The sequence below is a fragment of the Formica exsecta genome, unplaced genomic scaffold (genome assembly GCF_003651465.1).
Source record: "Formica exsecta isolate Colony F162 unplaced genomic scaffold, ASM365146v1 scaffold172, whole genome shotgun sequence".
Lineage (NCBI taxonomy): Eukaryota > Metazoa > Arthropoda > Insecta > Hymenoptera > Formicidae > Formica > Formica exsecta.
Window position 1 is genome coordinate 30,994 of NW_021849037.1, and position 24,010 is coordinate 55,003.

The 24,010-nt window shown below is 31.2% G+C and overlaps 2 protein-coding genes across 2 annotated transcripts in view; both read left to right on the forward strand.

Annotated features, from left to right (window-relative positions):
- The first annotated feature begins 4,370 nt into the window (after positions 1-4,370).
- On the forward strand, positions 4,371-15,133 carry LOC115233347 (ATP-binding cassette sub-family D member). Its single transcript, XM_029803701.1, has 9 exons — positions 4,371-5,504; positions 10,092-10,330; positions 10,667-11,047; positions 11,519-11,613; positions 11,754-11,943; positions 12,541-12,638; positions 12,977-13,203; positions 13,710-14,166; positions 14,435-15,133. Exons 1-9 carry the CDS (start codon positions 4,921-4,923, stop codon positions 14,480-14,482), a joined length of 2,319 nt encoding a protein of 772 aa, XP_029659561.1. The 5' UTR covers positions 4,371-4,920; the 3' UTR covers positions 14,483-15,133.
- Positions 15,134-23,073: 7,940 nt separating this feature from the next.
- LOC115233349 (protein glass-like) overlaps positions 23,074-24,010 on the forward strand; it is an 8,667-nt gene continuing 7,730 nt past the window's right edge. Inside the window, exons 1-2 of the mRNA XM_029803702.1 lie at positions 23,074-23,285; positions 23,934-23,994. Coding sequence (XP_029659562.1) covers positions 23,222-23,285; positions 23,934-23,994 — 125 coding nt within the window. The 5' untranslated portion in view covers positions 23,074-23,221. The remainder of the gene's footprint in view (positions 23,286-23,933; positions 23,995-24,010) is intronic.

The window sequence follows — 24,010 nt, forward strand, 5'->3', positions numbered from 1 at the left end:
TAAATTTTTCAGAGAATTATTATTTATTCTTTGCATTGACAAATCTTTTGTCATAAATTCTTTTCTTTCAAGCAGCTACGTATCTTTATCGCATTGTTACGTTGAAGATAAATATGCATTAGTAATAGTGACGGGCGTAATTATCATAAAGACCAATCATGGTCACGGTTAATATATTAATTCATTAACATTGTAATAATTTAGAAAATTAATATTAAATAACATTCACCACAAATTAACATAGTTAATTAATTTATAATTAATATTAATTGATTATTAGCATTTCAATGCATATGTAAAATATTTATTTGTAGTGTTATATGCTTACATATGTTTTCTCTCTTTGTTTAATGACTCAAGTTTTTCAACATCTTTTAAAAATATAAAAAATTTGCAGTAAAATTATGTTTTTTAGATCCTCAAATTTTTGTTGCGAATTAGACTTTTAAAACATTTTATGTATGTACCGGGATCGTGACCAATCTTCAGTCAATAGCCCGCTCACATATAGTATATTCATCTATAGTGTCATAAATCAATCCATTGATTATTTTTATGTTTCAGAATTCGTTCTATTGTTAATTGTATACAAAATTTTGAATCTAACAAGTAACGAAAATAAATAAGGTAAATAATAATTAATCCTTTCATACATATAATTGTTTTACTTTTGTATGTCAGATCAGATGAATAAATATTTGAAAATAACACGAGTTTGATCGACGAAACGCAATTACCAAATATGCATTATTAATAGCAATCGATACTAAGTAAACAATTGCATACAATGGCTCTTCGATCGCATTACCATGTTATTGTCATTTGTCTTTTGTATCAATGAATTTGTTTGAACACGCAAATTTGCATTGCGGTATCAGTTCGCTGATATATTCTTGCATAGTAAATAGCTAGAACACGTAGCTAGATAATAATTATATTATATAATAGATGGAGATAGAATCGTTACAGCAAAAGCTAATTATTTTTATTGTAACAAAAACGATGTCAAGATAAATTATTATATAAAATTATAATTGCTATACTGTTTTAAAGCATATATTTTGCGATTGCAAATTATACTTTAGATAATGATGGACCAAAATGCCCCGAGCGCGTAGTTAAATTAATAATAATATTTGCGTTATGCAATATGTAAAATTTAGCATACATATTTGAGTTAGAAATTAATATCAATATTTTTTTTCTATAGAAAAAGTTGATGAACCAAAAAAAGCACTCGTTATGATAGTCATCATGATATATATAAATATTAAACAATTGATGAGTTGACAATATTCTGTCAAGACATTTGCGTAGATTGTGTAAGATCGAAGCGAACAACATTATCGATTTATCATGTGATAGAGGACATTTATAAGCAGCTCACGTAAGTCTTCGAGTCTTATATGAATAATAAAAAATATTATTAAGGATGACAATAATAGGCATTTTTTATAGATATTAAATACGCAACATGTATTTTACGATTTGATCACGGATAATGATCGTTAAGAGTAGGATATTACAAGAGCAAATAATTTCCCGAGTTTCTTAGACGGTAATAAAATAGATAATTAAATATAAATATTTCAAATTTTGCGTGTTTTATATAAAAACAAAATTAACGAGGCGATGAAGCTTCCATAATTGCTTATTTTCTTCGCACGATATATGTGTTTCTATCTTCGAGATTTATGAATAAATATATTGAAATAATGAAGAATACAATATGCTAATGGATCTCGTCTCGACAGTAGCAATAAATTCCACTACTGATATAAAAGGTCAAAGTGGAGCTTATTAGATAATACAAATATTGCTACATTATCGCGACAATAGCCAGTTTGCGACTGTTTTCGCATTGATAATTTAAGGAAAACATTTTACATATTATTTATATATTATAGATATTAATGTATATTATTTATTTTATATTTTATTTATTCACGCAAAGTGTGTTAAAAGAAAAAGATTATTATTATTATTATTATTTATTAATAGAATATAATCTAATCTCGACAATCATTTCGTTTAAATCGAGATCTCAATAATTAAAAAATATTATAATTATAAAATTGCATAAAGATTAATAATATTTTTTAATCTTTTTCAATATCAAAACTGTGACAGAGCACCTTTTGTAATTTATATTATCTCTTTTAATATGTATTAATTATATACAAAGTGTTCCAGGTCAAGTCAATAAGAGTCTTACAGGAAATTGAATTTGGAACAAAAAAATTCGTATAAACATAAGTCCGGATACGCTTCGTTAAAAAGTTATAGCTAATAAACTGTCTGTAAGTTATTAGTTATGATCAAAATGTAATAAGAACATTTTTATATTTGTATTTGTGCAATATTTGCACTACGAATGTAGTGTTTACACAAAGACCATCGAAAAGTGGTTTTTTAAGTTTCTGTTTTTTTCGTTATTTTAAGCTTATTTTTTCTTTTAAACGCCTTATCAGAATTAAATGAGATAGATGTAATTTAGTTTGTTATTTAATTACTCATCAGATTTATTTCGTTACTTTTTTCAAATGAATGAAGGGTTTTGAAGTTATTTCTAAAAATCATAAAAAACCGTGATTTTTCGAAGTTTATTAGCTATAACTTTTTAACAAAGCGTTTCCGGACCTATGTTTATAGGAACTTTTTTGTTTCAAATTCAATTTCCTATAAGATCATAAAGTTTCATTGATCTGACCTGGAACACCCTGTATAATATATAAATTTAATTAGATCTATTTTTTTATATTCTCTTCGCAGTTCGATCGTTTTATTATGTATATATTGTAATTTATGATTTGGCAAGATATACAAGAAGCAACTGCACGGTAAAGCAGTGAATTATGATGAGAAGGAAAAGGAAGATACAGTCAGCTAGATATGAATCAGGGCGGTGCATTGACCTTGCAATAGCATGATATGAGTAGACAAAAACTGAATACATCCGACTAAAAGCGTCATGCAAGAACGCAATTGCATTCGCAGTAAGTGTAACAAACCTCATACATTTTTGTTTCGCGTATTCTATTTATTTTATTAATTTTTATTCGCATTACACTTATTTCACATGTAAAAAGGGTAACAAAATATAATTTAAAAAAAAAAAACATTAATTGTAATAAATATAGAATTCACTTATTTTCTATTCATTAAATTTTAAACATGTACAAAAAATAATATCAAGTATGTAATTAAAAAACAAACAACTAATTTTAAAACTATAAATTTTCAATAAAAGAAGCGGATTTTTTAGAATAAAAATAGCACGTGACTTTTTATCGATATCGTATTTATTTTTTCATTTTTTTATTACATTTAAAAATATATATATAATATATGAATAATAGAGAGAAATAGATGAGAGAGAGAGAGTAAAGAAATTTATTGAGGATATATATATTGAAATGAACAAAAAATCACGAAGTAAACTTAAAGATGTGTATGCGCGCGTGCGTATGTGTGTGCATAAAACAAAATCTATAAAGCGAAACATAATAAACACAAGTAATAAATGTATTACTTGTACATAAGTCGTTGCATATGAAATATTTTTTTACAAAAGCTTCTCAGTCTCATTAATTGTAATAAATATAGAATTCACTTATTTTCTGTTCATTAAATTTTAAACATGTACAAAAAATAATATCAAGTATGTAATTAAAAAACAAACAACTAATTTTAAAACTATAAATTTTCAATAAAAGAAGCGGATTTTTTAGAATAAAAATAGCACGTGACTTTTTATCGATATCGTATTTATTTTTTCATTTTTTTATTACATTTAAAAATATATATATAATATATGAATAATAGAGAGAAATAGATGAGAGAGAGAGAGTAAAGAAATTTATTGAGGATATATATATTGAAATGAACAAAAAATCACGAAGTAAACTTAAAGATGTGTATGCGCGCGTGCGTATGTGTGTGCATAAAACAAAATCTATAAAGCGAAACATAATAAACACAAGTAATAAATGTATTACTTGTACATAAGTCGTTGCATATGAAATATTTTTTTACAAAAGCTTCAGTTTTGCAGAATGCTTTTACATAAATGTTGTGTGATAATTAAGCAAAAAATATAAGAATCTAAATAGATGTGTAAAAAAGAATATAAATATGTATAAATCTATTTAACGGGCGAGAGTTAGTTTTTAAAATCTCTCTCTCTCTCTCTCTCTCTCTCTCTCTCTCTCTCTGTCTCTCTTTCTCCCTCAGGGTTTTAAAAATTCTTCATCTTGAAAAAGTTCTCGAAATTTAAAAGATTATTCAATGGTTCTTTCTTTTTCTTACGGGAGATTATAGAGAGTCTCGTAAAAAAAATAATCTGGAATAATTTATTCATGAATTTCATGAATCATTTATCGCGTCGTTAAATCGAACGATTGCGTCTCGCCACTGAGTAAATAAGAGACTTTAATTCGCTTACTAGTGCAAAGAATGAGGGGAATCGTCATGGAGATAACTATTCGTGCAACACAGCGTAGCTATACTAACTGCGAGATACGAGAGAGTTTAGTTCTTCCATAGGTCGCGTATATCGCGCGAGAGCAAACGTCAGGCGTCAGCAGTCAGCACAGGCGTCAGTGAGCGTTGCGAACGTCAGGGCGTCAAGCGTGAAGCATCAGTCGCCAGCTGGTGGCCGGCCCGAGCGGTCATTCGTGCGCGCGCTCTGAACACATAACCCGCGTATCCAATCGAGTGAGGCGCCTCTCGATCGCGCTTCTAAAATAAGCGCGTGGACCGGGCGCGAAGTCACCGAGAAGAGTTTAGCGGTGCGGTGGAGCCGTAGATGCTTCCTCGTCGTTATCGTCGTCGTGATTCCATCGGTAGCGCGAGATGCGCGCTATTGAGATCCGTTGAGACTCGTCCGTTTCTTCAACGGGGGCACCAAGACAACGAAGAATGTCGTCGGTGTTCTCGAAGCTGATCGACGGCGCGTCCGCGCGCTACGGCGTGCGACAGAAGACGCTGACGCGCGGCGTCGCCGGCACCGCCGCGGCCCTCTATCTCCTCAAGCTCACCTATCCGCACATCCTCGCCTGTTTCAAATCATCCATCCGGAAGAGAGGCCAGGACCAGTGTCATTCCAAAGGGTCCAACGAGAACGGTACCGTTCTCCGAAGCGGCAACGATCCTCCCGACAAAGAGAGGACTACCGGAAGTGGCAATGGGGAAAAACAAAGGTCATCGGTGGGATTGGATCGCGATTTTCTTCGACAGCTGATCATGCTGCTGAGGATCATGGTACCGGGATGGCGAAGCCGAGAGATGGGTCTTTTGGCGTGCGCGACGCTGACGTTGTTGGCCAGGACCTTCCTGTCGGTCTACGTGGCCGAGCTGGAGGGTCAGATCGTGAAGAGGATAGTTTTGCGCGACGTACGCGGCTTCGGCCTGATGCTCGGACGATGGTTCGCCATCGCTCTACCCGCTACCTTCGTCAATTCCGCCATCAGATACCTCGAATGCCGACTGGCGCTTAGCTTTAGGTACGCTCCTGCTGTATCTACGTTTCTACTTCTTTAACGTATGTGAGAGTGGGGATGTCTATATCCGTTCTTTTCAGAACGCAGTAGTGCGTTTTGCGAGGCATGCTTTTTTCACATTCCATCGTCTTTTTCACGTGATGAATGAATGTTCTTTTTAGGTGTATCGTTTCAGTGTGTCTTTTTTTCCAATTGTGTCTTTTTTCTCTCATATAAAATTTTATTCGATTTTAAATTTTATTCGTCTTTTAAAATTATATCTTTTAATTCAATTATCTATGAATTTTAGCAATATTATATCAATTGAATTTAATTCAATTATCTATTAATTATATCAATATTTTTTTATATCAATTTAATTCAATTCAACTGTCTATGAATTATATCAATATTTTATATCAATTCAATTTAATTCAATTATCTATGAATTATATCAATATTTTTATATCAATCGAATTTAATTTAGTTATCTATGAGAATGAATTATAATTAATTCAATTAATCTATCAATTTTATATCAATTGAAACAAGTTTAAAGAGAGAAAAAAAGAAAAAAGAAAGAAATAAAGTATAGATTGTGCTGAAACGGATGGATTTATCTATATTTTGTTTCCTGCGATTGTAGAATGTAATATAAAAGTTTATATTTCAAGATGTTTACTGCCTAGAAAAACCTAGAAAACCTGGAATTCTCAGGGATTACGTTTTTACCTTGAAAAATCAGGGAATTTTCATAGAATTTTATTCAAACTCAGGGAATTTTTTCAAAAATTCTCTCTTTGATCATTTTATTCTTATATTGCAAGTATCGGCAATCTGATCGGCCATTAATTGTGAATTATATGTTTCAAATATATTATAAATATATATCTTTCTCTCTTTGATTATATGTTCATTGTCATAGCAAAAAAATACTGAATACGCAATACTAAGTACACATTTTTTATTGTAATTTTTACAATTAATGATAGAAAATGAAAATATTATGCAAATGAAAAATGCTTATCTTACAAAAGTCATTCAGTTCTTTTCAGTCATTTTTAAATTTAATATTTAAAATTTAAATAGTTTATTTTTCCTTTGTATGAGTGAAAAGCATTAGAAAACGCACACAAAAAAACTTATTTTAAAAAGTTCTATTTTAGAATTCTCTAATTTTACTTGGAATTTTGAAAAAATTACCTGAAAATCAGGATATTCTTAGAACATTTTTTTACAAGCTTTGGATAGATACCCTGTATTTAAAAAAAAAAAAAAAAAATTAGATTTAATCATATAGAATCGAATCTAGCATCCGTGCACGGACGTGCATGTTACGGAAACGGAACGGATAAGTGTAAATGGACCTTTATTCTACTATATTTAAATCTGTGTCTATATCTGTCCCCTTTAAGGAGTATCATTTATTTCTTCACGTTCTATGAATTAAAATTTTATATATTATAAATGATGAATGACCCAGTCCTTTCTCAGATCCCTTCAACCGCCTTCCTTTTTTATCTTTTTAAGATGAAAATGGAAATTGCTTATCCTAGCTCTACCTTATCTTACACGTTATCTATTTATTTTATCTACGATATAAAATATATTCAGAAAGTTGAGAAATTGTGAGCTTGGAAAAATAGAGAGAAGACAAAATATAAACAAGATACACACAAAAAGTACAGCTAAAAAGATAGAGAATGTGAAAAAAAATTCTTCGATAAAATTAATCACTATTCGAAGAGGAGGGCCAAAAGAGCATCAGAACTAGCTGAAACGTAATATATTTATATCACTTATGATTGCAAGATGCCAAACTCTAAAAACATTTGAAAAAAACGTGTTTTTTTTCATAGAAAAAAACAAAATTTGTTTTTTCCTATTATTGTTTTTAGATATAATATTATTTTTCTTTATATTTTTTGGTCAATATAATAAAAAAACTAAAGTTCTTATATCTTTAATTAATTTTTTTTATCTAATTAAGAATAGTAATTACATAATTATATAGCCAATTAAAATGCGAGCTACATTTAAAATAATAATGGTCAATTCAAATCTATCATCTAAAAAGTTAAAAGTAATGAAAAATTAATTTGCAGTAATCAAAATATAAAGATATTAAATATCTGAAAAAAAATTTTTGAAAAGAACGAGGTTTGTTTCTTTTTTCTATTTACATCTATACCAAATTTTTCGATCGATTTAAAATTTTTCTTCAATGCCATACACATGCACGCATACATATAAATAAATATTTATGCATTAATATCTGCGCTCAGGCTTTAATTGGTCCTCTTTTTCCCGATACAGCTGAAAATAACTGTTGATATTAATTTGCTCGGGGTTTGCGGATCTTGAAACCCGCCACTGATAACACAACGGTACAATAGTGTAAGGCGTATCTTCTCAATAAACAGTTAGAAGAATGTTATATGTATAGGTGTAGTATATCTCATAATACAAAGAATTGATCCTATTACAATAATATATAAATAAATATATAAATAATAAAATGTAACTAAAATATTTTTAAATAATTTATTTAGTTTATAAAATTCAAAATTTTATTTATATTTTTATTATACATGTATGAGAGTTGAATATATTTACATCTGCTTCACGTCTTATTTTACGTCTCTTGCTTCGCAGCACGAATAATTTCATTCATCTGTCCGATTTTCACGAATAATCAGTTTAATATTCTAAATCCCTTATTGGGAGATTATATCAGAAATTTTTTAACTGATAGAAGTAGATACACGGAACATTTTTAATCTTAATATCAGGGCTTGGCAGGTTTTATATCTACCCGTGGTATTAACTTGAATACAAAGTGTTTTGTTATAGTAGCTTATAACGTTGCATAATAACACATGCAATGTATTACATATATTAATATATAATATAATTTATATATATTATATTATTTCAGTGCGATTATTATAACAAGCAGTATTTACTGGGTTTCTCTTTCTTGCGTCAAAAACGCAAGAATTATGCCAAGATTTTGTGTGCTCTCAGACATATATAATCTAACAATTAATAGTAATGCAGAACTCTTTTGTAATTATAATATTATAATAGTTTTGTATTTATTACAATATCATGAGGAGCTTAAAATTATATTTTTCTCCATGTTTTAACTGTGATTAAAAAGAGAGGAGTTTTATCTGGTTTAGAAGAAAGAAGTAAATATGATTATAAAAATTTCGTCACAGCATCATCTTTTTTGTCACTTTAAAAATCATCTGAAGTTTGTTTAAATATTAGGTCTACCGCGGAAAGTTCTGTCCGTTTTTGGAATAAAACAAAATACAAATTTTTATTACCGTCAATAAGCTTTATTAAATAATGTATTTGCCATTATTCGGAGAAGTATTGTCAGCAACTGGATAATTTAAATACAGCAGTCCAAGAAAAGAGGCCGGCGATGTTCAATGGGAAGAACATCATACTGCATCATGATAATGCCAGGCCATATGCTGCTTTGGGGACTCGTCAAAAAATTGCAGAACTAGGCTGGGAAATTCTGTCGCATCCACCATATTCCCCGGACTTAGCACCCTCCGACTATCACTTGTTTTTGACCTTACAAAATTTTTTGAGGGGCAAAAAATTCAAAAATGAAGAAGATATCAAACAAGCACTGGTTCAATTTTTCGCATTAAAAGATAAAACATTTTTCGAAAATGGGATATACAAATTGCCCTCACGCTGGCAAGAAATCATTAATAATAATGGCAATTAGATTATTTAATAAAATTTATTGACGGTAATAAAAATTTGTATTTTGTTTTATTCCAAAAACGGACAGAACTTTCCGGTAGACCTGATATATGATACTAATGCCGTTTTATGTAGTTGATGAAAAAAACAAATAAATAATTTAACAGTTTATGATATACATTGGTTTTGTTTATATATAATTATATTATATATACAGGGTGTTTCAGATCAGATCAATGAAATTTCAGGGTCTTGTAGGAAATTGTATTTGGAACAAAAAAGTTTGGATAAACATAAGTCTGGAAACGCTTTGTCAAAAAGTTGTAGCTAATAAACTCTCTGTAAGTAATTAATCATGATCAAAATTTAATAAGAACATTTTTATGTTTGCATTTGCAATATTTGCACTACGAATGTAGTGTTTACACAAAGACCATCGAAAGGTGGTTTTTTCAATTTTCTGCTTTTTTCGTTGTTTTGGGCTTATTTTGTTTTGAACGCCTTATCAGAATTAGATGAAATTGATGTAATTTAGTTTATTATTTAATTACCCGTCAGATTTATTTTGTTACTTTTTTCAAATGAATGAAGGGTTTTGAAGTTATTTTTAAAAATTATCAAAAGAACATGATTTTTCGAAGTTTATTAGCTATAACTTTTTAACGAAGCGTTTCCGGACCTATGTTTATCCAAACTTTTTTGTTCCAAATTCAATTTCCTATAAGACCCTGGAGTTTCATTGACCTGACCTGGAATGCCCTGTATGTGTATATATTTAATTAGTTTCCAACTTAGAAGAGCCTCTACAAGTAGGATGCTAGAAAAAGAAAAAATTAAATATTGTGAGATAAAATATAATTCTTGGATTTGTTTGCGCAGGGAACGTCTGGTAAAGCATGCTTACAAGATGTATCTGAGTCAGCAGACTTACTATAGGGTATCAGCTTTAGACACTAGACTTGGCGGTGCCGAGCAAAGACTGACGGATGACTTGTCCGAACTAGCCAGTTCCGTAGCTCACCTGTACTCTAGTTTAACCAAGCCGCTGTTAGACTGTGCTTTAGTCGGCATCGCCCTTATCTCGTTCTCGCATAAAATGGGTGCGAAGACAATACCAGGTGAGATTGTTATGTTATATTGTTAAATATGAATCTCTTTATTCCGGAATCCCCAAGACAAAGTTCCCACGAGACTATTCTGAAACCACACCTATGCTCTAATACCGCATACACAGAATGAAAATATCCTTATGCGCTCTTTATCTTTTACTCTTTTTTCTCTTTCTATGTATAGTCACGTGGTTATGCAAATATTGTATATAGTAGAAGAGCAGCGCGAAAGAGAAATTTCAATTTACTGAGTTGATTTAGAATAACGAGCAATAGAATAAAGAGATTCTATCGTATTGCTATTATTATTATATTGTCGGTATTATTGTATTTTATTTTCTATAGGACCACTATTAGCGATAGCAGTTATTGGTTTAACTGGACAAGTTTTGCGTTTTACTTCACCAAAGTTTGGCCAGCTAGTTGCCGAAGAAGCAACGCGACGTGGCAAGTTAAGAGAAGCTCACGCTCGAATCAGTGCCCATGCAGAAGAAATTGCATTTTATGGGGGACACGACACAGAGCATCGTTACCTGAACTCCGCTTATAAATCTTTGGTGACGCACTTGCAGCGTATTATCGCCGTCAAACTGTGGTACGTGATGTTGGAGCAGTTCCTCATGAAATACGTATGGTCCGGCACCGGACTCTTCGTTATTGCTATGCCGTTGCTCTACAACACGGCCACATCATCGGGAAGCGGGATTATTAACGCAGACGGCGATGGTGCGTATACGATAACGCAATGTCTGAGTAGAATATCTCGTATAAAGAAAACAAAAAACAATGTCATATCACTTATAAATTAGATTGATAAATTTTTCTCGTTATATATACGTATATTTTTTTATAGAATAGAGTCTCGTTAATTTTTATAAAAACGAAAGATGTTGGAAAACAGAAATTGACAAGTATCTTTTCATAGTGCGAGCTGCTCAATTGCCGTGCACTTGCGCAAAGGCAATTACGCATATGAAACTCGTCTGCGTGTACTGTCACGTGATCTCTATTATAATGATATAGAGGGAAATGCGACATTAGTGTTTGTGAAAGTATGTGTATAAAGAATACCACAAATTTTTAAGGAGCCTCTACTGTTACTATATCTATACACTGTGCAGAAACAATAAAAGATTTTGTTTATATGTTTTTCATTATAAATAAAAATAATGATAATGCTTATTATTTATTAATCAGGTGGCGTGAGTGAACGAACGAGATATTTGACCACTTCGAAAAATCTCTTGAGTTCCGGAGCAGATGCTGTCGAACGACTGATGTCATCTTATAAAGTATGCACCTTAGTACTTATTGATTTCTTTAAACCTGTTTGGTGTGCGTTATAAAAAATAAAAGAATAAACATCAAGGTTAAATATATTTTAAAGATACGTCCAAGAGAATATATTAATCTAATTTTTATATTGAAACAGGAATTAGTCGCATTGGCGGGATACGCGGCACGCGTCAGCGAAATGTTGGACGTGTTTAAAGACGCTGCGCTCTGCAAATATAAAAGAAATATTGTCACCAGTAGCCCATCGAGAGCCCTTTTAAATGGCAACGCTCAACAACCTGCAGATAAAATAATCGAATTCGATAATGGTACACCAGTAATTAAAGGTAAATTAAATAATTCAAATAGATATATCATATTGCAACAAAATTTAATTAAATATTTAATTAATTTTATTATAATTTTTAATCACTCTAATTTCTTAAAGCTATTATTTAGTTTATTATTATATATATTTTTAAAATGCAATATATATTAGAATTAAAATTTTATGATATACTTATAATTCACACTTTTAATAATTTTGATCCTTTTATATAATTTTATTTCCTTAAAATTTATACAAATATTTCAATATATTCACAGTTTAAATTAATTAATATCTATTTTTACAAAGTCTCAGGCGCGATCCTGATTAACCTTCAAAAGATTTTAATCATTGTTCATTGTTTATTAGAAAATAATTAAACATGTAAAAGTTTGATTGTTTGAATATTTAGTGAATAAAAAAATAAAAATTGATAACGGAAATCTCTATGAGACTTGGTTTCACATGAGTTTGCATTTATTTACTTTTAATCTTAATAATTTAATATTGCAATTTTATTATTATAATGTATAAATTAATTTTCAATTTTTAATTTAAATATGATTACATAATTTTATCATATATCATTTACATGATTTTATTATATGTTTATTAGGAATTGTTCGCGAAAGTATGGATGGCAGTATAAGCCTGATCAACGTGCCGATAGTCACGCCTAATTGCGAAGTCATTGTACCCGGCTTAACAGTTCACGTAAGTAGTCAATTATTTCATATATATATATATATATATACGTGTGCGTGTGCGTGTGCGTGTGCGTGTGCGTGTGCGTGTGCGTGTGCGTGTGCGTGTGTGTGTGTGTGTGTGTGTTACATAATCACGGAAACTCATCGTGTTCCAGTATTTAAGACCTCAAGAAAGATATGCATATAATTTATTATATATATTTGCTCTCTTTTTCTTTTTTTTATATATTATAAAATTTTAAATATGTAATAGTAATATCTATATTTATTTCTATTTTTTCGTTATTTATCTTTTATTCTATGTTGTATTTTATTTATTAATTTATTTATTATTACGGTTTACAGATAAAGCCAGGTGACCACATTCTGATCACTGGACCCAATGGCTGTGGCAAAAGTTCTCTCTTCCGCATTATCTCCGGCCTCTGGCCCGTCTATGATGGAACTCTTATCAGACCAAATGAAAGGAATTCATCTGAACATAGCAGGCCTGCTCTATTTTATATTCCGCAGAAACCCTACATGACTGTTGGTTGCCTTCGAGACCAGATTATTTACCCGGCACATTCTAGGTTCTCATACATATATTTTTTATAATTAAATTAAGATTAAAACTGTAGTAAACACAGAAAGTCTTAAATTATTATATTGAAGCACAGATAGCAGTATAAGTTTAATCAACATATTGATGATATAATTTTTTTTTACGAAGTTATTATGTTTAATAGTGCGTGTAATTAGTTGCAAACATTGAACAGAATCATTATATTCTACACAGTCATTAACATTAAATTAAATTAGTTATTATATTTATATTAAAATAGATAAAATTATATGTGAGTAACCAAATTATAATTAAATATTATAATGGATTTTATAATATTCTATTTTACAATCTTTATATATAACTTATAAATAAGTATAACATAAATAAAAAATAGATACATATAATATATATACATATATATTTTTTTTTCGTTACACTTTTATATATTTTTGTACACTTTTCACATATTTTTATAAGCACGCTTTAATTTTTGATCGGGATACGAATTGAAGAGTTGTGCTTTTGTTGCAGATCAAAGAATTGTTCAGATGAAGAGCTGCTGGGGCTGCTACATGACGTGGATCTACGAAATATCGTCGAGAGAGAACCGGAGGGTTTCGATGCTCTTGGCGATTGGGATTCCACTCTATCGGGTGGCGAGAAACAGCGGCTTGCGATGACACGACTCTTATATCACGCTCCACAATATGCTTTGTTAGACGAGTGCACGAGCGCCGTCAGCCTCGAAGCCGAAGGAATTATGTACGAAACTGTGAAGAAGAAGGGAATTACCTTGTTGACCATCACTCATCGAGTGGCGTCGCTTGCTAAGTATCACAAATTGTTGCTGAGATTTGATGGAGAAGGTGGATGGACCTTTGGACCATTGGATATAAATGCTGCATTATCGATATCGCCAAATCGGGAAGCGAATAAAAAAGAAACGGAGCAGGAAGATGCGAAGACCAGCCACTATCACATGCTGCATGTATGTTAAATATCTTGCATACTTTATATATATGAAAAATAATTTATTCTTTCTTAAAGAATCTTAAATTTACATTTTTTTCAGATACTATGTAGTCACAATATATACATATATATTACAATATCTCTCTTTTTTCAATTTCGAATTCTTCTCAAATCAAAACTTTTACTATAGAAAATTTATAAAAATTTCATGTAAAAACAATGACATGTAAGTAGTTTCTATGCATATTTTTTTATAATTTTTAACGTTTTGTTATTTTTTTCAGGAATTGCGTGATATACACCCTGAAAATACCTACGTGGGAATTAGTTGAAAATCACAATCTATAGAATTTTATATTATAAACAAAATGAAAGATATGTATGTGAATATAGAATATGAAACGAGATATTACGCACATTCGCGAAATGTATGTATCTAATTCTATATCTCATATCTATTACATATATTAAACTTCATATATAGAGTATTGATATAGATATCAAACAGATGATAGATAAATTATTATGGTGTGATATACATATATGAATGTATATATATTTTTAAGGTTGCATGTTGCGAAAATTATTTTTCCTACTTTTAGAATAATATCGCGTGGACGCAACATTACATATTTTTAAATAACTTAGAAAATGTATATCATAAAATCGCAAAAGGAAAATTTATTTTACGTATATCAATATACGACTGCTTTTATAGATTGTTCTCTAATTTACAATCACACTTTAGGTGATATGGTTATAATTAAATATAAAATTTATACAGATAGAATATATATTTTGTGATACGCAAAACGAATATTTTTCGAAATAAAAGGACGTTGTTGAATTTATTACAATATATTTTTTATTAGGAAACTTACAATTGATCTTATTGCCGACTTTAATAGAGTTTCAGAAAGCAATATTATTTATTAAGAAAAAATTTATTAATGTGTTATAAATAATAAAATATTGTAAACTTCTTTTCTTGTTCCACACATTTCCTATATCCTTTTATTTTTCTAGTTCCCTGTGTACTGATTTTAAAATAAGTAGTTTTAATAAATAGGTCGATATATATTTTCATTAGAATATAAATTGGACACGCGCGTCGTTATATATCTGTAATCAAATCTTTCTGTTTTTATTTTTACAATATAAGTAAATTCCATATCCACTCTAAAACATTAAAAAATTGTTCATGTTATATCCCAGACAACACATGTCCCTAAAATTGACTTAAAGATGTCTTATATCGTCCTTTAGACATCTTTAAGATGTCTTTTGGCCTTTTTATGCTGTCTGGGATATTTAATGAATAAAAATAAAAACCATGTTTTAATCAAAAGTATCGTAGGATATTGATTTATCTTGCAATAGACTTGCGAAATATTCTTGCAATATATATGTTTTTATAAGCAAATTTTATCTTAAATTTTATTTTATGATATTGTCCCATACAACACAGAACGTTGCAGCAACATTGTAACATTGCCGCAATGCTGCAATGTTGCTGCAACATTGCAATATTGCTACAACGTTCTGTGCTATATGGGGTAATAATGAGATAATGTGAGACAGAGAATTACGTACAATATAATTATAAAACAATTAAGAATAAAATGTAAGCATTGTATAAAATTTCTATTAAATACGCGACTGACTAAAAATTAATCTTGCCTTTTCGGCAATATTCACATGATGAAAATTCAAAGAAATAAAGAAAAGAAGGATAGCTGCGCGAAAGCTCTATCTTTATTTCAGATGGAGCTTTTTGAGGGAGAGCTTTTGTAGTTGCAGCTGCACAATCACAATTTCGACAAAGGATCGCGTATTAATTTACGCACTCATTCGGGCAAAAAATTCGATTACATGTGTTTCTTTGTTTTGAAGATGGCCACAGGGTGAGAAGACGACGGCGAGGATGATGACGAGGGGTGGTAGCAAAGCGGTAGGGGTGGGAAGACCCGCAATTCCCGATGAGCTTACCTACGGGAAACCTCGCAAACGCCAAACGTCGATATGCGCCGGTTCTCGCGAGCCGGTAGCAGCCATCTTGGGGGGTTTGTTGTATATTCCTCTCCTCTCTTGCGAACTATAATGCTCCAAAGCAATTTTCGGTAATCGATATCGCACAGAATCATACTGGTGACTATGGTGACTGATAGATTATTCAATGGATAAATGAAGCTAAAGCAGAAACTAATAATGAAGCAATCTCTATTAAACTTATATTTCGAATTGTCTTAACTTAATATTTAAAAAAAATTATGTAGAGTATATTATATATATATCTAAGATATCCTTAAAGTTTTCCATTCAATTTCATCAGCATTATATTAATTTATATTATAGCGACACTTTTTAATCAAAATATGTGCATAATCTATAGCAACAGATTGTGCTTCGGCCACTCGCAATTGAGTGATTAAACCGCATCGGGAGATGACAGTAAAGGCGGTAATCGTTCATGATTAAAGATCCAATCTGACAAGATAGCAGGCTATCTTGTCGGCAAAACGATTGCGGATTATCCCCGCGCGGTTGCGATAAACGTTTTGATCACGGTTACTTAATTAATTCTGCGAATATTACATAACGGAAACACTCACTCTCTTTCCATCGTGAGATATCGAGTCCGATATTCTCCGACAAGGAGAAATATTATATTTCTATGCATGTTTCACGTTTATTATTATTATTTATTATTATAAAGAAAATAATTGTTTTCAAGGAAAAGTATGTAATTATTTACAAGGTATTTTTTTAAATAATTATTTGTGTTTTTTATACCAATTAATTTGTCTCATTATTCTGTACATAAAAGTACTACGGTAAGATTATCGAAAACAAAATATTTTACGAGATATTTTATTTTTTATATCAAAATATGTCATATTAAGATATACAATAACTCAAAAAATACTTAATGAAAAGATACTTTATTATAGTATTTTGAAAAGATCTCGACAAGGGCTGTAAGAATATGCAATAAAAAATAGAGGTTCCAATTTAAAAAATTCAATGTGACCTTGATATGACCTTATCGAATAAAATATATAAAATATATATAAATAAAATAAATTTCTTTATTCGCGTATTTTTTTCTCGTGTAATATTTCATCCTTTTCAATGTTATGTAGATATAAATAACTTTAAAAAACCCAATATATAATTGCGTGAAGAATTTATATCAATTTACATCAGGAAGCCTTTTTTCACACAAGATAGGTGGAGATGGAAAATTGAGAATTTAAAATGAAAATTTATTTTCTTGTTTTGTGCGCTCTTTTTCTTTTATATACATAAGCCTCTTAAATTTTTTATTAAGATATTATTGATATATTTCGTATTCAGATTTTCGAATGTGTCTCTTTAAAGGAAAAACGGAAATAAGAATTAACCAAGATTTAATTAATATAGTAAGCGTGTTGGATTTTCAAATACAAATTCTCAATCATTCAAGATCTTTCTATCGCTTTTCGAATCTCAATGAGATAGAATTGTGGCTTTATTAGGTACTTGGGTTATCATCTCTGTATACGGAGCGTGTACAAGCCGACGTGCGGCCGGCTGGCACGCGCTGCGTGTAATTCAATCGGCTATTCGAACGAACCGTCCATGATAGGATCAGGGGAGCTGGACGTATCCTAATCCCGGGGAAACGGTTACGGCGTATATTGTATAATCATCTTGACGACGATTCCTTATTTTCTTAGCCGGCTCCTCGCAGGCAGATGCGCCGCCGGTTCATAGCCGCTTCCTCTCTTCGTTAATCCTTTTCCCAAATTAAGAAACTCGAGACGCCCGTTATTTTTGGCACGTATAATCACTGACATGGCAAATGTATATCTGATACCCCCGTGAATCTATTTTCAGCTTATTTTTATATTTTTTTCCTCTTTTCTTTTTTACTTTTTTAATAATCATATTTAGTTTTAATAATTCCAACAAATTTCATAATAAGAATTATAAATTACATCTATGTTTACACGCAAAAAGCGTAGAGGAGTTGTTTCCTTAGATCTTTGAACTCCTCTTCGCATGATGACACGTGCACATGTACGTGTGTGCACGTGGTCATCGCAAAAAGATACGCATAAGTAGGAGCAAAAGAACGATTGAATTCACGCGGGTGTTTGCATGATTTGTAATGGTACTTAATCGCCTCTCTTTGATTTCGGTCGCGAGAGCAAACACAGGTGCGTTAAAAGGGCCCCACATCGTACCTGCCGTCGATTTTATCCACTGTACCAGTATTCTACGGATTCGCGACTCAAATAAGGGGTGAGAAAGAGCGAAAAGGGCGACTGAATAGTCGCTCGAGAAGGGAACCCGTAAACTTTAATTTCAATGAAGTGTTTCAATGAAATTTTTCTATATATATAGAGTTCAGTAAATAAAATTAACAATTATCTGGTCGTGGTCGAAATAGAAATAACAATCTCAGAGAACTTTCATTAATGCTTCAATGAACTTTTCTAATAAGTTTCAAACTGTTTTTCTTTCAAATCCTTTTTATTTTATATTAAAGATTTTAATTCAATGATTTAATCTTTTATAACTCATTTAATTTAATCTTAATTTTGATTTTTAATTCTTTCTCATTTATAACTTAATGTATAATTTGATCTTTTATAGAGAGCAAAAAAGATGAATGAAATAGTTAAGTACATATTTCTATGCAAAATTTTTTTCTGTTTTTTTTACAAAAATTCCATAATTCTCTATAATTTTTAAAATGGGTTTTATTTAATCATTTCTTGTTTACTTTGATACTTAAATAACTCGAACCAGTATAGTACATCCGTTATTAACTAGACTTGTTAAAATTTTCCAGAATAGTATATTCTGCAGGAAAAGAGGACAATTTTCTATGAGGCCCTGTGTAAATACCGTATAGCCCACAATCGGTTGGAAGTGTAAGTCAATACTCACTTTCTATATATACGGCGTGTCTTCTTGGATCTATCCATGTATAACTCCCTCTTTTTTCTCTTTTTTTCTGTGTCATTCTTGTAATTAACTGTACATGTAGAATGATGCAATTAGTATAAAATAGACCATATTAAGGTTCAAATTAAGGTCAAAACATAAAACAAAATTTAGAATGTTAAATTTGAATAAATTAAGAAATGTGTGCTTTTTTGTAATTTAAGCTTAATAAAAATATAAATTTCAGGGGATTCCCCAATTTGCAATTGCTAATCACTTAAAACTATTGCTTTTTGGACAAAATCAAGACTTTGGAGAAAACAAAAAATTGAACAGATAGAACACCCTGTATATATCGATGACAAATTTTAAAAAAGCTAACCGAAAACATGATCCCACACATCTTGCTGATGTACAATAATAGTAGTGTTAGTGATGCATCGTGCTCGTGTGGTTGACTTCCTCTTCCTGTGTCCACATATCGGAACTACGCAGTCAGGTGTCCGGTCTGTTCTCGCCATTCGGTACTCGCGATTACGATGGATACTTGATATTCGGATGAACATTCATCATTCGTGATAGTCAATGATGAAGAACACAAGTTGATAATAAATTTTATGTATATATATATATGCCTATAAATAAAAAACACATTCCATTGGAACATATTTCTATGATATAATATTATTATATTATTAATAATCATATTTCACATTATGTGTGTAAATCTTTTTATTCTTATTTAATATATATTATTTAATAAAATGTATGTGCAAGTATATATATAAAATATTTTACATATACAGGCGCGCAGATATATGCCTAAAATTTGTATAATATATATAAAATAAATATAAAAAATATTAAATATTAAATGATGAATAAAAAGGATGTATATAGAATATATTTTCATATTATTTATTAAAATGTATCTCTTTATATATATTAGATATAAAATAAACTTAGATTATATGTAAATTAATTTTTAACATTTTTTAATTTTCATAATTTACGTTTTTTTAAATCTTATGTCGAAGATACACGATAAGATTGAATTGTTGTTAAAGTAATAAATTTTTCAGGAAAGTGACACAAGATCTTCGCGCAACGAGAGGAACGCGTATTTTCGCACACGGGTTCACCGTTGACTGGTCAATATCCACGAAAAGGAAGGCATTACAAGCCGATGATTTCGGGAAGGGTATCGGAGAGCAGGACCACCGTGATCGGGGCGCGCGGTAATGGTATCTCGAGAAAATATAATACCTCCCTTCTCCAGACAGCTCTAGGACATATCATCGGTATAACCGTAGCGCGAGGAAGATCGCCGATCATCGATGATCGCCGAATGAACGATTAGTATCCTGTGTCATCGTACAACGCGTGTTATTCGACATTCACAGTGGCGGCGAGACTGAACTGGACATGATGAAAAGTATTCCTTATTAAAATCTGAAGATAGGTATAAAGTTGATATAAAATTTCTCATTCCCATACATGTATGATAAGATTTTTCTATTTCTGATTAGAGAAATGTGATTTTCTAGAATAATTTCTATAGAATGATAAAAAATATTCAACATACTGTCCTGCCATTGCACTGCCCTCGCACGTCACTTTTACTCACGTATAGGGATACGTAAGATCCAATGATGAGATACATGGTATATCGGTTGGTGGAAGAAGAAATGGCGAAGAAGAGAAAGAGAGACGAAAACAGAGAGACCAGGGGAGGGAAAAAAGGGATAGAGAGCAGTAGAGTGGGGTCGCGGATGGTATGTACGTAGTTAGTGAGTCGCTTTAAGGGGTGAGAGAATGGGTGGAGGATAGGTGGTAGATCGCTAGTTAGCCAAGAGACATTGACATGCCATCCCGCCAGCATGGCAGTAAGTGTCTCCAAAAGTCGCACGCCGTCGCGTTAAACTTTACTTGTTCGAAATTGATTTGTTCAAAATTTATAAGTGATTCAAAGTGAAAAATCGTCTACAATGTGAGACTTATCAGTTCGATCAAATAACTCGTCAAAAATAATTCAATTGGGAGTGATAATCAGCTGGAAGAACAAGTGATGATAAGAATAAATTCTAATATCATTAAGAATACAAAGATTATTGCAATGTGATTATCTCCACGTGATCCAAGATCAAATTAAAACTGTAATTAGAAGAATGCGAGAAAAATTTATAAAAATTGTAAAATGAACAAATATTAATTTAAATAATTAAAATATAACAACAAATAATAAACAAGTTAATTTAGTTTAAACCATAGGTATTTTAGATTTTTGTTTAGATTTCAGTTTTCTTGAGAATGTTGCAAGAATACACAATATATTGTAAAAAATCGCACGAATATTCAAAATATAGTAAAAAGGAAATATATTTCTTTTGCTTAAAACATATGTATCACGGTTAAAGTGTGTTGGTATAGTTCATTTTTGAAGAAACTCTATACTATATGGTAAAAGCGAGAGTGATTTTTTTGTGATGATTAAAGCAGAAAGCGAGATCGACTGTAAGAATAAAAATTCCGAAGAATACTGGCTGATGTAAAAGATCATATGGGAAGATGGAGGCATCGCGGTGTTGTGAATGGGAATATCCGACGACAGGTTTTCTACAGAAGCCTCTAGCGGGGATTGGCAGGTCTTCCAAGCCATAAAGGTACGTCTATACGCGCGTAGCGAGCCGTATGCACGTGCATTTTCCTTCTTCATTCGGTCATTCATAAAAAGTCATTCATCGATTCATCTGCTTGATTTTCGCCGCTTTCCGGTTTTACGACAGTGTGTCATGCTCATCACATAAATTTATAATACATATACAAATCACTTAATACTAAAAGAGTATTGCAATTTTATGCAAAACGAAATTTACAGAAAGTTTGAAGAAAGAAAGAATGTTGCTTTATATTTAAGAATGGAAAGCTCGTGGAAATCAAACTAAAAAGATCGATATATATCAAGCAGCACAATTTTATATATTTTTATGTTCAGTCTCCTAAAGGAAAATAAAAAAAAATTTATTACAGATATTTTGAATTTTCAGAAAATTAAAGAGAGAGAAAGAGAGAATGACATTTTATATTAGAAAAAAAATTTTTTACGTATAAGAAATTAAAATACATGTATATGTATTAATAATTATTATACATAATGTATATGATTTAACCCCCAACTTCTCGCAGACTTTAAAAATTCATTGTACTTATCTCCAATAGAATCTCTTTGCAACATGCGTTTGATGAACTCATGTAATTAAACGTGATTAGAAAATTATTTTCCAATAAAAAAACAGTTACATTGAAACAATCACAAAGTTTCAGAGAAATTCTATCTCTTAAACTTATTTCTTCAAAAGATACATGATATCAGACTTGTCGAATCTATGTGACTCTCTCTCTCTCTCTCTCTCTCTCTCTCTCCCTTTCCTTATGATAAATTAATACCTCGTTCAGAAAAAGATTGCAATAGTTGTAATTTTAATTAGTCATATCGTAATCAGCGGCGTATAAGAATCAACTTTCATAGAAAAAAAAAACTTATTTAATCTTTTTTAATAATATTCCCGCAAAATATCAAAAAATGCAACGATCAAAGAAGTTTAATCTTGAGTTCACTTCGGTATATTCTCGAATTTTTCCATTTACGAGTTCAATGATTTGACCAAAAGATCTTTAATTTTGCAACGACAAAACCAATATTTTTATGTAGCAATAAAATCAGAATATGCATTTCGAAGTCAATTTTATTTTTCGAAAGAAAACTAATTTTTATAGAAAATGCGTAATCTCAATCGAATTTCGTGAATTCTTCCATAATTTTCGCAATATATTTGATAAAATTGATACGGCACGCGTTTAACGAAACAATCAAAATATTCCTTAACCACCCACCACACTCACTTTTACATCTACCTTGTGTAGCAAAAAAAAAAAAAAAAAAAAAACAGCATCGATGGCGAACGGCGGTTCGCGGTGAAGCTGCGCGTCGTTACCAGGACGACCAGAGAGGGTTGGACCGACAGCAGCGCGTCTCCATAGGGAGAGGAGGCCGAGGGTTGCGAAGAGGAAGGGTGGACAGGCGGGTGCAGGGGTGTACATCCAGGGGATAGGCCGCTGTCGGAAATTTCGCAGAGATGGAGTTTCTACAGAATCATCACGCGGTTAACACCTCCGAGTCGCCGTATACCCTCGGTACAGGTGAGATCTGGGGTTTTCAGCATCCCGTGACAACATTGACATTAAGGACGACGTAAGGAAGACGGGACACGATAGTTTTGCACAGTGCAAAATCGAACTGGATTTAATCGCAACACATCTTTCGATCGACAGCCGCGGTAGTTTGAAAATTGTACAAAATTAATATACAGTTGATTTTTTTATTTATTGTATCGCTCTATATATAAAATGTTAAATATTTCAAGAGTTTCGGTGTTGTATCTGATATCTCATAAAATTACACTTTCTGACGTTCAAGTATTTTACACGTTAAAAAGTGATGAATTATCCACCAAAGTATGTGTCAATTTGTGCGATATTTGTATTTGCACAATTCCACAAAAAAAAAAAAAAAAAAAATCGGGGGGGGGTGAACGACACAAGTGTCAACGTCTTGGATTATTCTAATCAACTGATTCTGATGACGGTCTCTCTGTCCTTTATTCGTCGCGATCAGAGAACAGTTTGAAACACACCTGATATGCACAATTTAGAAACTTTTATCAGATCGTTAAATTTAACTCCTTTAAAAATGATTTTTTAACGTTTTAATTGTCTTAAACTAAATAGTCATTCTATCAACTAATAATCATCCGTTCCAGTAAAGTTCATCGTTTCCTGAATCTTTAGGTTCCGTCGGCAGCATCGAGGCGACCATCTCATCCAGCCTCTGTTCTGGACCGCTGGGCGTTCTCGCGGGCGACGAC